Below are 15289 nucleotides of genomic sequence, written 5' to 3' on the forward strand. Positions count from 1 at the left end.
CCTCTACTAAGCTCCCCTCGACCAAAAAAAAAAAAAAAAATCTCTGGAATGGATCCTTAAAAATTAGAAATTTGGAAAAAACAAATGTGCTGTAAAGGGAAAAACTTAAACTTTACTGTAACACTACTTGGTATTTATACAGGTTGGGGAATGAATTAAAATGGTCTGAAAATGGGTCTCTAAATTATAATACTTTAATTTCTCTTTTTGACCTTTTATTGTTAGTGAATAGGAATGCAAGGGACTTCTGTGCATTAATTTTGTACCCTGTGACTAAATATTTCATTGATTTGCTCTAGTAATTTTCTCATGGTATCTTTAGTGTTTTCTATGTATAGTACGAGGTAGTCTGCAAACAATGACTTTTACTTCCTCTTTTCCAATCTGGATTCCTTTTTTTTTCTGATTGCTGTGGCTAAGACTTCCAAAATGATGTTAAATAATACTGATGAGAGCGGGCACCCTTGTCTTGTTCCTGATCCTAGAAGAAATGCTTTCAATTATTTACCATTGAGAATGTTTCCTGTGGGACTGTCTTATATGGCCTTTATTATCTTGAAGTAAGGATACAATCCCATACAACAATGCAACAAAAAGAATAAAATACCCAGGAATAAAGCTACCAGAGGAGACAAAATACCTGAATGCAGAAAACTAACAGACACTGACAAAAGAAATCAAATAAGAGGAGGGAGGAGGAGGAAGAGGAACGAGACGGACGGTGGGTGCTCTAGGTTGTTCGGCAGCGGCTCCGGCTCCGGCTCTCTTCCGGGAGGACGATGGACAGCCAGGGCAGGAAGGTGGTAGTGTGCGACAACGGCACCGGGTTTGTGAAGTGTGGATATGCAGGCTCTAATTTTCCAGAACATATCTTCCCAGCTTTGGTTGGAAGACCTATTATCAGATCGACCACCAAAGTGGGAAATATTGAAATCAAGGATCTTATGGTTGGTGATGAGGCAAGTGAATTACGCTCGATGTTAGAAGTTAATTACCCTATGGAAAATGGCATAGTACGAAATTGGGATGACATGAAACACCTATGGGACTACACATTTGGACCAGAAAAACTTAACATAGATACCAGGAATTGTAAAATTTTACTCACAGAACCTCCTATGAACCCAACCAAAAACAGAGAGAAGATTGTAGAGGTAATGTTTGAAACTTACCAGTTTTCTGGTGTGTATGTAGCCATCCAGGCAGTCCTGACTTTGTATGCTCAAGGTTTATTAACTGGAGTCGTGGTGGACTCTGGAGATGGTGTGACTCACATTTGCCCGGTGTATGAAGGCTTTTCTCTCCCTCACCTTACCAGGAGACTGGATATTGCTGGGAGGGATATTACCAGATATCTTATCAAGCTGCTTCTGTTGCGGGGATATGCCTTCAACCATTCTGCTGATTTTGAAACGGTTCGCATGATTAAAGAAAAATTGTGTTATGTGGGATATAATATTGAGCAAGAGCAGAAACTGGCCTTAGAAACCACAGTATTGGTTGAATCTTACACACTCCCAGATGGCCGCATTATCAAAGTCGGGGGAGAGAGGTTTGAAGCCCCGGAAGCTCTGTTTCAGCCTCACTTGATCAATGTCGAGGGAGTAGGTGTTGCTGAATTGCTTTTTAACACAATCCAGGCGGCTGACATTGATACCAGATCTGAGTTCTATAAGCACATTGTGCTTTCAGGAGGGTCTACTATGTACCCTGGTCTGCCATCCTGGTTGGAACGAGAGCTTAAACAGCTTTACTTAGAACGAGTATTGAAGGGTGATGTGGAAAAACTTTCTAAATTCAAGATCCGCATTGAAGACCCCCCCCGCAGGAAGCACATGGTTTTCCTGGGAGGTGCAGTTCTAGCAGACATCATGAAGGACAAAGACAACTTCTGGATGACCCGACAGGAATACCAAGAAAAGGGTGTTCGTGTGCTGGAGAAACTCGGGGTGACGGTTCGATAAACTGTGAAGCTGGTTCCCATCATGCCCCTAATGTGCTTTCTTTTTTTCCTTTACTGCCAGTCTTTGAACTCATTCAGCTCCAGGACCTGGAAGAGGCCTCTCTGTCTGTGCCCTTTGACTGGAAAGGTCAGGTTGTGTTAAATTTGTGTTAATGTGGGTAAATCTGACTGTTTAATTCCACCGCTTCCCTGCGAGCACAGGGAGAGGGCAGGGGTCCTGTCTGCTGCATTGTTTGTCCTCAGCAGGCATTTGGATCGTTCCTGCGGGCTTCCTATTTTCACTTTACTGCTCTAACGCTGCTAGTCTTAGTCTTTAGCACACTAGGTGGTATGCCTTTATTAGCATAAGAAAACAACTTCAGCCGGAGCTTTTACCTATTACTGGGGTGGGGGTGGTCAGGACTGGGTGGGCGGCTGCTGAACCCTTTGTGGCGTCTCCTCTGTAGTGTGGCGCTTTCTACAGTTACTGCTGCAGCTTTAAGTACCTTAAAGCTTCTGGTATTAACATTTTAGGGAAAGGGTAGGCTCAGAACGAAACTGTTTGGGTGGGTTTTTGCGTGGAGGACAGGGGTAGTTTTTGATATTCATTTTGTGATTTTTGAGCTTTTCTGCTCTAGGGTACGGGAGCTGAACTTTATTTACAATACTCTGATTTGGCAGGTTTTCTTCTACTTTTGGTCTGCCTGGAACTGTTTCCAATATGATGTAAAAAGCAGGTGTAGTGTCCCATTATTATGTAGTTTGGGGATTTTTTAATTTGTTTTTTAATATTAACCATGTCAACTGGAATTAGACTCCCTAGAATCTATCAGTGGAAAAGTAACATTGAAAAAATGCTTTTGGAAATTCAAATTTCAGACAAAAAGTGCTTAAGAGCTGGTATTTTTTCTAAGTGCTTCTGTTTATACCAGAAGCATTAAGGTAACCCAGTGCCAAGTACCATTCTTGAAAAAATTCTTTTATATAACCTACCAGTGCTTATTTAATAAAAACAAGTAGATACATATAAATAATTACTGGCAGTAGGTTATAATTATTGGGTTAAAAAGAACATTGAAAACTGGGACTTTCTGCCAGTTGGGTAATTTTCACTAGTTTTTTTTGTTGGTGGTATGTTTTGATTTAAAACCTGGAAGTGGAGTAAAATATGACTATTTAAAATGTTGGCCCCCAAAAATCAAGATATAAATACGTATTTGAACTGAAAAAACTTAATCATAACTACTAAATCTTAGCCATCTTAGGCTTGAAAGAAAAGTTGTTGGTATTTTGTAAATGATAGCAGACTTTCCTGTCAGAAAATCATATTTATGAATCCTGTCAGTATTGCTTGGTATCTGAAAAAAATATCAAATAGTACCCAGACTTGAATTCCTTCTAAATTGAAAAATAAAGTAATAAGAGATTGTATCACTTCTGTTAATATTATGTATCTTTTGTCTCTTTTACCTCAATTTGAACAAATAAAAGAAGTTTGCCTGCAAAAAAAAAAAAAAAAAGAAATCAAATAAGACACAAAGAGATGGAGAGATATGCTGTGTTCTTGGATTGGAAGAATCAATATTATGAAAATGACTATACTACCCAAAGCAATCTACAGATTCAGTGCAATCCATATCAAATTACCAATGGTATTTTTCATAGAGCTAGAACAAATAATTTTACAATTTGTAGCAACTAAACAACAACAGTGAGAAGGGCATGGAAACCCACTCCAGCATTCTTGCCTAGACTCCTCATGGACAGAGAACCCTGGTGGGCTACAGTCCATGGGGTACAAAGAATCAGACATGACTGAATGACAAAGCACAGCACAGCACATCACAGCACAAACAACAGTAATGGAAACACAAAGACCCCGAACAGCCAAAGAAATTTTGAGAAAGAAAAACTGAGTTGGAGGAACCAAGCTCCCTGACTTGAGACTACACTACAAAGCTATGGTAATCAAGACAGTATCGTTCTGGCACAGAAACAGAATTGGAGATCAATGAAACAAAGTAGAAAGCCCCAAGAGAAACCTATGCAACTATGGGCACCTTATCTTTTGACAGAGGAGGAAAGAATATACAAAAACAAAACAAAACAAAAACCCAGCCACTTCATTAAGTGGTGCTGGAGTAAAATTCAATGGTGCTGGGAAAACTGGGCCACTATGAATAAAAGAAGAAAATTAGAACACGTCCTAAACCACACACAAAAACTAACTCAAAATGGAGTAAAGACCTAAATACAAGGCCAGAAACTCTAAAACTCTTAGAAGAAAACACTGCCAGAACATTCAGCAACAGAAACTGCAGTAAGATCCTCTATGACCCACCTTCTAGAGTAATGGATATAAAAACAAAAACAAACAAATGGGACTTAATTAAACTTAAAAGCTTTTGCACAGTAAAGGGACATATAAAGAAGATGAAAAAACAAACCTCAGAATGGGAGAAAATAATTGCAACAATAGCAACTGGTAAAGGTTCAATCTCCAAAATATACTAAACAGCTCATACAGTTCAATATCAGAAAAACAACCCAATCAGAAAAATCGGCAGAAGATTTAAACAGACATTTCTCCAAAGAAGACATACAGATGGCCAACAAACACATGAAAAGATGCTCAACATCACTCATTATTAGAGAAATGCAAATCAAAACCACAATGAGGTATCACCTCATACCAGTGAGAATGGCCATCATCAAAAAAAAAAATCAATAAACAATAAATGCTGGAGAGGATGTGGAGAAAAGTGAACCCTGTTGCACAGTTGTGAAGTGAAAGTCGCTCAATCGTGTCCAACTCTTTGTGACCCCATGAATAATACAGTCCATGGAATGCTCTAGGCCAGAATAGTGGAATGGGTAGCCTTTCCCTTCTCCAGGCGTTCTTCCCAACCCAGGGATGGAACCCAGGTCTCCCACATTGCAGGCAGATTCTTCACCACCTGAGCCACAAGGGAAGCCCAAGAATACTGGAGTGGGTAGCCTATTCCTTCTCCAGAAGATCTTCCTGACCCAGGAATCGAACCGGGGTCTCCTGCATTGCAGGCAGATTCTTTACCAACTGAGCTATCAGGGAAGCCCACTAGTGGCAATGTAAATTGATATAGCCACTATGGAGAACCATATGGAGATTCCTTTAAAAACTAGGAGTAAAACTACCCTATGACCCAGCAATCCCACTACTTGGCATGAAAGTGTTAGTCACTTAGTCGTGTCTGACTGTTTGCAATCCCATGGACTGTAGCCCGCTAGGCTTCTCTGTCCATGGAATTCTCCAGGCAAGAATATAGGAGTGGGTTGCCATTTCCTTCTCCAGCAGATCTTCCTGAGCCAGGGATTGAACCTGGGTCTCCTGAATTGCAGGCAGATTCTTTACCACTGAGCCACCATGGAAGCCCTACTCGGCATACACTCCAAGAAAACCGTAATTCAAAAAGACACCTAGACCCCGTGTTCATTGCAGGACTATGTACAACAGCAATGATAGGGAAGCAACCTAGATGTCCATCAACAGATGAATGTGTAAAGAAGTTGTGGTGCATATATACAATGGAATATTACTCAGACATAAAAAAGAACAATTTTGAAGCAGTTGAACTGAGGTGGATGAACCTACAGCCTGTTACAGAGTGTAAAGTAAGTCAGAGAAAAAGAAATATTGTATATTAATGCATTAATGTATATGAATGCATATATATGGAATCTAGAAAAATAGTACTAAAGCACCTATTTGCAGAGTAGGAATAGAGACAAGACATACAGAACAGACTTGGGGACACAGTGGGTGAAGAGAGGGTGGGAGGAATTGGGAGAGTAGAATTAACATATATACACTACCATGTGTAAAAAAGAGAGCTCATGGAAAGTTGCTGTATTATACAGGGAGCTCAGCCTGGTTGTCTATGAAGACCTAGAGAGGTGAGGACATGGGATGGATGGAGTAGCGGGGAGGCTCAAAAGGGAGTAGATATATGTATATTTATGGCTGATTCACACTGCTGTATGGCAGAAACCAACACAACACGGTAAAGCAATTATCACCCAATTAAAATAAATAAATTAAATGAATATATTACCATACCATCTTGCAACTTGTAACTTCACTGTTACAATATCAGAAAATGCACTCAGATTTCATATGTCCAGGTCTTCATGGTCCTTTAACAAAACCCTGCTTTAAACAGCTCCCTGCATCAAAAGCCAGGGGAATCAGAAGCACTCCTGACATTTAGATGACCCCAACTTTTTTGGTCACTTTATTTATTTTTTAATTAGATGATCCCCTTTTAATATTCCCCAATTCTCATGGGGAAAACCAAGTTTCCCCTGCTTCTCCACAGCTACATACTTCTCTGGAGGTACCTACTTTTTCACCTACTTCTTCTCTGACCAATCCCACATTCTGCCTTCTCAACGTTCCTTTATACCCTCCGTTACCTCAGAAGGGAGAGACCAGTCCCTCCAGGACTGGTCCCTCCACTTTGCAGGACCAGTCCCTCCACTTTGCAGTGGAACTTCCTGTCACCAGGATCCATGCTTTTCTGGATCCTGGGCGGTAGGAAGTTGGGACTCAGTGGCAAATGGTGGGGAGACAATCAGAGTACGTGTTCTTCTCTGTATGGGACTTAGTGCAATGCCAACAGAGAGAAGGTCAGGTTTCTGAAGATCCTAGTAAATTTGTGGAAGGGTTTCAAGCCCTAACTCTGGCCTTGGATTTACCTTGGAAAGATGTCCAAATAGCCCGTCTACTTGCTGTAGAGCCAAGGAGTCATCGTAACTAGCGAGCCAAAGGCTGCAACTACTGAAGCCTGTGCACCTTAGAGCCTGTGCTCCACAATAAAAGCCACGCAATGAGAAGCCCGTGCACAACAACTAGAAAGACGCCCCTCTCACGACAGCTAGAGAAATGCCAGCACAGCAACGAAGACTAAGCATCGCCAAAAATAAACAAATAAACAAAATTTTATATAGAATGTCCAAACAGTCCTACTTGCTGTAACCCTGAGGAAAAACAGAATTTGGGCAACAGCCCAGGGATATGGCGACCAGCTTGCCAGGGTCCAACTTGAACATTTTGCTAAGGGTGGAGATGCAATTCCAAATCAGAAGCCCTGTTGAAGTTTTTCTTTCCAATTTTTGTGAGGAAATAGAAGCCAGGAAGGATCTGATCCAATGAGTATTAGAAGGGACTAGACAGTGTATGGAAAAGCCAGTTAAATCCTAGGCCATAAATCTGGTCTTGGAAAATTCAAAAAAATTGAAATCATTCCAGTCATCTTTTCTGACCACAGTGCCGTAAGATTAGATCTCAATTACAGGGAAAAAATTGTTAAAAATTCAAACATATGGAGGCTAAATAACACGCTTCTGAATAACCAACAAATCACAGAAGAAATCAAAAAAGAAATCAAAATATGTATAGAAATGAATGAAAATGAAAACACAACAACCCAAAACCTATGGGACACTGTAAAAGCAGTGCTAAGGGGAAGGTTCATAGCATTACAGGCTTACATCAAGAAACAAGAAAAAAGCCAAATAAATAACCTAACTCTACACCTAAAGCAATTAGAGAAGGAAGAAATGAAGAACCCCAGGGTTAGCAGAAGGAAAGAAATCTTAAAAATCAGGGCAGAAATAAATGCAATAGAAACTAAAGAGACCATAGCAAAAATCAACAAAGCTAAAAGCTGGTTTTTTGAAAAAATAAACAAAATTGACAAACCATTAGCAAGACTCATTAAGAAACAAAGAGAGAAGAACCAAATTAACAAAATTAGAAATGAAAATGGAGAGATCACAACAGACAACACTGAAATACAAAGGATCATAAGAGACTACTACCAGCAGCTCTATGCCAATAAAATGGACAACTTGGATGAAATGGACAAATTCTTAGAAAAGTATAACTTTCCAAAACTGAACCAGGAAGAAATAGAAGATCTTAACAGACCCATCACAAGCAAGGAAATCGAAACTGTAATCAAAAATCTTCCAGCAAACAAAAGCCCAGGACCAGATGGCTTCACAGCTGAATTCTACCAAAAATTTAGAGAAGAGCTAACACCTATCTTACTCAAACTCTTCCAGAAAATTGCAGAAGAAGGTAAACTTCCAAACTCATTCTATGAGGCCACCATCACCCTAATTCCAAAACCAGACAAAGATGCCACAAAAAAAGAAAACTACAGGCCAATATCACTGATGAACATAGATGCAAAAATCCTTAACAAAATTCTAGCAAACAGAATCCAACAACATATTAAAAAAATCATACACCATGACCAAGTGGGCTTTATCCCAGGAATGCAAGGATTCTTTAATATCCGCAAATCAATCAATGTAATACACCACATTAACAAATTGAAAGATAAAAACCATATGATTATCTCAATAGATGCAGAGAAAGCCTTTGACAAAATTCAACACTCATTTATGATTAAAACTCTCCAAAAAAGCAGGAATAGAAGGAACATACCTCAACATAATAAAAGCTATATATGACAAACCCACAGCAAGCATCACCCTCAATGGTGAAAAATTGAAAGCATTTCCCCTGAAATCAGGAACAAGACAAGGGTGCCCACTCTCACCACTACTATTCAACATAGTGTTGGAAGTTTTGGCCACAGCAATCAGAGCAGAAAAAGAAGTAAAAGGAATCCAGATAGGAAAAGAAGAAGTGAAACTCTCACTGTTTGCAGATGACATGATCCTCTACATAGAAAACCCTAAAGACTCTACCAGAAAATTACTAGAGCTAATCAATGAATATAGTAAAGTTGCAGGATATAAAATTAACACACAGAAATCCCTTGCATTCCTATATACTAACAATGAAAAAACAGAAAGAGAAATTAAGGAAACAATACCATTCACCATTGCAACAAAAAGAATAAAATACTTAGGAGTATATCTACCTAAAAAAAACAAAAGACCTATACATAGAAAACTATAAAACACTGATGAAAGAAATCAAAGAGGACACAAACAGATGGAGAAACATACCGTGTTCATGGATTGGAAGAATCAATATTGTCAAAATGGCTATTCTACCCAAAGCAACCTATAGATTCAATGCAATCCCTATCAAGCTACCAACGGTATTTTTCACAGAACTAGACCAAAGAATTTCACAATTTGTATGGAAATACAAAAAACCTCGAATAGCCAAAGTAATCTTGAGAAAGAAGAATGGAACTGGAGGAATCAACCTGCCTGACTTCAGACTCTACTACAAAGCCACAGTCATCAAGACAGTATGGTACTGGCACAAAGACAGAAATATAGATCAATGGAACAGAATAGAAAGCCCAGAGATAAATCCACGAACCTGTGGACACCTTATCTTCGACAAAGGAGGCAAGGATATACAATGGAAAAAAGACAACCTCTTTAACAAGTGGTGCTGGGAAAACTGGTCAACCACTTGTAAAAGAATGAAACTAGAACACTTTCTAACACCATACACAAAAATAAACTCAAAATGGATTAAAGATCTAAATGTAAGACCAGAAACTATAAAACTCCTAGAGGAGAACATAGGCAAAACACTCTCCGACATAAATCACAGCAAGATCCTCTATGACCCACCTCCCAGAATATTGGAAATAAAAGCAAAAACTAAACAAATGGTACCTAATGAAACTTAAAAGCTTTTGCACTACAAAGGAAACTATAAGTAAGGTGAAAAGACAGCCCTCAGATTGGGAGAAGATAATAGCAAATGAAGAAACAGACAAAGGATTAATCTCAAAAATATACAAGCAACTCCTGCAGCTCGATTCCAGAAAAATAAATGACCCAATCAAAAAATGGGCCAAAGAACTAAACAGACATTTCTCCAAAGAAGACATACAGATGGCTAACAAACACATGAAAAGATGCTCAACATCACTCATTATCAGAAAAATGCAAATCAAAACCACAATGAGGTACCATTACACGCCAGTCAGGATGGCTGCTATCCAAAAGTCTACAAGCAATAAATGCTGGAGAGGGTGTGGAGAAAGGGAACCCTCTTACACTGTTGGTGGGAATGCAAACTAGTACAGCCGCTATGGAAAACAGTGTGGAGATTTCTTAAAAAACTGGAAATAGAACTGCCATATGACCCAGCAATACCACTTCTGGGCATACACACTGAGGAAACCAAATCTGAAAGAGACACGTGCACCCCAATGTTCATCGCAGCACTGTTTATAATAGCCAGGACATGGAAGCAACCTAGATGCCCATCAGCAGATTAATGGATAAGGAAGCTGTGGTACATATACACCATGGAATTTTACTCAGCCGTCAAAAAGAATTCATTTGAACCAGTCCTAATGAGATGGATGAAACTGGAGCCCCTTATACAGAGTGAAGTAAGCCAGAAAGATAAAGAACATTACAGCATACTAACTCATATATATGGAATTTAGAAAGATGGTAACGATAACCCTATATGCAAAACAGAAAAAGAGACACAGAAATACAGAACAGACTTTTGAACTCTGTGGGAGAAGGTGAGGGTGGGATGTTTCAAAAGAACAGCATCTATACTATCTATGGTGAAACAGATCACCAGCCCAGGTGGGATGCATGAGACAAGTGCTCGGGCCTGGTACACTGGGAAGACCCAGAGGAATCGGGTGGAGAGGGAGGTGGGAGGGGCGATCGGGATGGGGAATAAGTGTAAATCTATGGCTGATTCATATCAATGTATGACAAAACCCACTGAAATGTTGTGAAGTAATTAGCCTCCAACTAATAAAAATAAATAAATAAATAAAATAAAATTTAAAAAAGCCAGTTAACTATGAAAAGGTTCAAGGAGTGACTTAAGACAAAAGAAAACCCAATCCTCTTGTGTGTAGCTTTCGTGCATGCTAAGTTGCTTCATTTGTGACCAACTCTTTGTGATCCAATGGACCAGAGCCCGCCAGGCCCCTCTGTCCATGAGATTCCCCAGGCAAGAATATTGGAGTGGGTTGCCATGCCCTCCTCCAGGGGATCTTCCTGATCCAGGGATCGAACCTGAGTCTCTTATGGCTCCTGCATTGGAAGATGGATTCTTTATCACCAGTGCTACCTGGGAAGCCCCAGGTATAGCTTGTGGAGGTTTCCAGAAAATTTACTAACATTGATCCATCCACTCCCAAGGGTCAAACCCTGCTGGGAGAACATTTTATCAGCCAGGCCACCCCGATGTTAGGCAGAAACTCCAAAAAAGTTACAATTTGGCCCACAAACCCCAATGCCCTAACTCTGAGAGCTGTTCTTTGGGCATTTTATAATCGATATCAAGCTGAGGAATAGAGAACCTGACATGAAAACAGTCAGCCATGACTCAAGCTAAACCAATGGTTATAACTATCAGCCATGTCTTGCAACCACAAGATAACCAAAGGGGGCCCAAGAAGTTTAAGCATCCACTTAGAGGTAAAACCAGCAAGGGGGATGCTTCAAATATAAGTCAATTGGCCCCCGAGCCCAAAAATGCCAAAATGAACAACCTTGTCTATGCGAGGTCACTGGAAGTGGGACTCTTCCCAGCCCCGAAGCACAAGTGGGGTCTCCTGCTCCCGAGAAGACCACACTGGTACCTGAGGCGGCCGGGGGATTCTGGGGGCTCCCTACAACAAGATGTCTTATCTCTATCGAGGAGCTGTGGGTGGTTCTTGACATGGCAGGTAAGAAAATCAAGTTTTTAACTGATAAGGGAGCCACTTAATGTGTCCTGATTTCTCAGGCTGGGTTTCTTTCCTCCATCAAGCTGTACTGTGACTGGTGTTGACAGAAAGTCTCACACTCATTTCTTTACTGGGCCTCTCACTTGTCAACTGGGGCAGCGTTTGACCTCACATACTTTTTTAGTTGTGCCTGTGTGTCCTACCTCACTTCTGGGAAGAGGTCTTATAGGACTCCTTGGAGCAATATTACGGTTAGGAGGCCCCAAGCAGCCCCTTTTCTTGACTCTAAGACAAATCAGCTGGCAAAACAAATGCTGATTCCCAGCCATAATCTACATGCAGTAAACCCTGCAGTTCGGGACACAGGAAATCCTGGGAATGCTGTTATAAATGCCCAACCTGTAAAATTTAGCCTTAAGCCAGAAGTTGCTTATCATAACAAGAGATGGTACCCTGTAAAGTTGAAAGCAAAAAAAAAAAAAAATCAAAAAAGGTTTGCAACCTCGCATAGATAAATTCTTAAAACATGGCTTCTTGGTGCTTCCATCATTGTTGTTTAGTTCTTAAGTCATATTTGATGGCTTTGCAACCCTATGGACTGTAGCCCACCAGGTTCCTCTGTCTTTGGGATTTCCCCGGCAAGAATATTGGAGTGGGTTGCCATTTCTTTCTCTGGGGATCATCCTGACTCACAGATCGCACCCATGTCTCCTGCATTGTTAGGTGAATTCTTTATCAGTGAGTTCCTTGGGAAGTGTGTCAATCTCCATGCAATACCCCTATTCCGTCAGTTGTTAAGCTAAATGGGACAAGACCATAGAGCAGTAGATGATGCAGTGGTCCCTATACATCTCCTTGTGACCAATTCTTATAACAGGATGCCAAAGATATACAGTGCTTGATTTCAAGGATGGCTTCTTTTGCATCCCAGTTCACCTCCCATCTCAGTATCTCTTTGCCTTCACGTGGACTAACCCTGGACTTGCCAAAAACAACAATATATGAGGACAAAATTGTCAAGGGTTTTGGGAGAGGCCACACTTGCTCAATGTGGCATCAGAAGGGAACTAACGGAACTACATCTAAAACAAGGGGCCAGAACTTTGTTAAGGATTTTTGCATCCATGTTCATCAGTGATATTGGCCTATAGTTTTCTTTTTTTGTGGCATCTTTGTTAGGTTTCGGTATTAAGGTGATGGTGCCCTCATAGAATGAGTTTGGAAGTTTACCTTCCTCTGTATTTTCTGGAAGAGTTTGAGTAAGATAGGTGTTAGCTCTTCTCTAAATTTTTGGTAGAATTCAGCTGTGAAACTGTCTGGTCTTGGGCTTTTTTTTTGTTGGAAGATTTCTGATTACAGTTTCAATTTCCGTGCTTGTGACGGGTCTGTGAAGATTTTCTATTTCTTCCTGGTTCAATTTTGGAAAGTTGTACTTTTCAAGAATTTTTCCATTTCTTCCAAGTTGTCCGTTTTATTTGCATATAATTTCTGATAATAGTCTCTTATGATCCTTCGTATTTCTGTGTTGTCTGTTGTGAACTCTCCATTTTCATTTCTAATTTTGTTGATTTGATTTTTCTCCCTTTGTTTCTTGATGAGTCTGGTTAATGGTTTGTCAATTTTATTTACCTTCTCAAAGAACCAGCTTTTGGTTTTGTTGATTTTTGCTATGGTCTCTTTTGCTTCTTTTGCATTTATTTCTGCCCTAATTTTTAAGATTTCTTTCCTTCTACTAACCCTGGGGTTCATAATTTCTTCCTTTTCAAGTTTCTTTAGGTGTATAGTTAGGTCATTTATTTGACTTTTTTCTTGTTTCTTGAGATAAGCCTGCATTGCTATGAACCTTCCCTTTACCACTGCTTTTACAGTGTCCCATAGGCTTTGGGTTGTTGTGTTTTCATTTTCATTCATTTCCATGCATATTTTGATTTCTTTTTTTATTTCTTCTGTGATTTGTTGGTTATTCAGCAGTGTGTTGTTCAGCCTCCATATGTTGGAATTTTTAATAGTTTTTTGCCTGTAATTGACATCTAATCTTACTGCATTGTGGTCAGAAAAGATGCTTGGAATGATTTCAATTTTTTTGAATTTACCAAGGCTATGCAAAAATCCTTAACAAAATTCTAGCAAACAGAATCCAACAACATATTAAAAAGATCATACATTATGACCAGGTGGGGTTTATCCCAGGGATGCAAGGATTCCTCAATATCTGCAAATCAATCAATGTAATACACCACATTAACAAATTGAAAAATAAAAACCATATGATTATCTCAATAGATGCAGAGAAAGCCTTTGACAAAATTTAACATCCATTTATGATAAAAACCCTCCAGAAAGCAGGAATAGAAGGAACATACCTCAACATAATAAAAGCTATATATGACAAGCCCTCAGCAAACATTATCCTCAAAGGTGAAAAATTGAAAGCATTTCCCCTAAAGTCAGAAACAAGACAAGGGTGCCCACTCTCACCACTACTATTCAATATAGTTTTGGAAGTTTTCATCACAGCAATCAGAGGAGAAAAAGAAATAAAAGGAATCCAGATTGGAAAAGAAGAAGTAAAACTCTCACTATTTGCAGATCACATGATCCTCTACATAGAAAACCCTAAAGACTCCACCATAAAATTACTAGAGCTAATTAATGAATATAGTAAAGTTGCAGGATATAAAATTAACACACAGAAATCCCTTGCATTCCTATACACTAACAATGAGAAAACAGAAAGAGAAATTAAGGAAACAATTCCATTCACCATTGCAACAAAAAGAATAAAATACTGAGGAGTATATCTACCTAAAGAAACAAAAAACCTATACATAGAAAACTATAAAACATTGATGAAAGAAATCAAAGAGGACACAAATAGATGGTGAAATATACTGTGTTCATGGATCAGAAGAATTAATATAGTGAAAATGAGTATACAACCCAAAGCAATCTATAGCTTCAATGCAATCCCTATCAAGCTACCAATGGTATTCTTCACAGAACTAGAACAAATAATTTCACAATTTGTATGGAAATATAAAAAACCTTGAATAGTCAAAGCAATCTTGAGAAAGAAGAATGGAACTGGAGGAATCAACCTGCCAGACTTCAGTCTCTACTACAAAGCTACAGTCATCAAGACAGTATGGTACTGGCACAAAGACAGAAATATAGATCAATGGAACAGAATAGACAGCCCAGAGATAAATCCACGCACCTATGGACACCTTATCTTCGACAAAGGAGGCAAGAATATACAATGGAGAAAAGACAATCTCTTTAACAAGTGGTGCTGGGAAAACTGGTCAACCACTTGTAAAAGAATGGAACTAGAACACTTTCTAATACCATACACAAAAATAAACTCAAAATGGATTAAAGATCTAAATGTAAGACCAGAAACTATAAAACTCATAGAGGAAATCATAGGCAAAACACTCTCCGACATAAACCACAGCAGGATCCTCTATGACCCACCTCCCAGAATAGTGGAAATAAAAGCAAAAATAAACAAATGGGACCTAATTAAACTTAAAAGCTTCTGCACAACAAAGGAAACTATAAGCAAGGTGATAAGACAGCCTTTGGAATGGGAGAAAATAATAGCAAATGAAGCAACAGACAAAGAATTAATCTCAAAAATATACAAGCAACTCCT

The 15289-nt window shown here is 39.3% G+C and overlaps 2 protein-coding genes across 10 annotated transcripts in view; one reads left to right on the top strand and one right to left on the bottom strand.

Annotated features, from left to right (window-relative positions):
• Nucleotides 1-15289, bottom strand: part of CHDH (choline dehydrogenase) — a 100916-nt gene that overhangs the window by 34503 nt on the left and 51124 nt on the right. The window lies entirely within an intron of this gene.
• On the top strand, nt 690-3376 carry LOC122424660 (actin-related protein 2-like). The gene has a single exon (XM_043442721.1). The coding sequence runs from the start codon at nt 780-782 to the stop codon at nt 1962-1964; it is 1185 nt and encodes a 394-aa protein (XP_043298656.1). The 5' UTR covers nt 690-779; the 3' UTR covers nt 1965-3376.

This window comes from Cervus canadensis, chromosome 22 (genome assembly GCF_019320065.1).
Source record: "Cervus canadensis isolate Bull #8, Minnesota chromosome 22, ASM1932006v1, whole genome shotgun sequence".
Taxonomy (NCBI): Eukaryota; Metazoa; Chordata; class Mammalia; order Artiodactyla; family Cervidae; genus Cervus; species Cervus canadensis.

Coding starts and splice junctions, on each gene's coding strand:
- LOC122424660 (XM_043442721.1), top strand. CDS start 780: ATGGACAGCCAGGGCAGGAAGGTGGTAGTGTGCGACAACGGCACCGGG.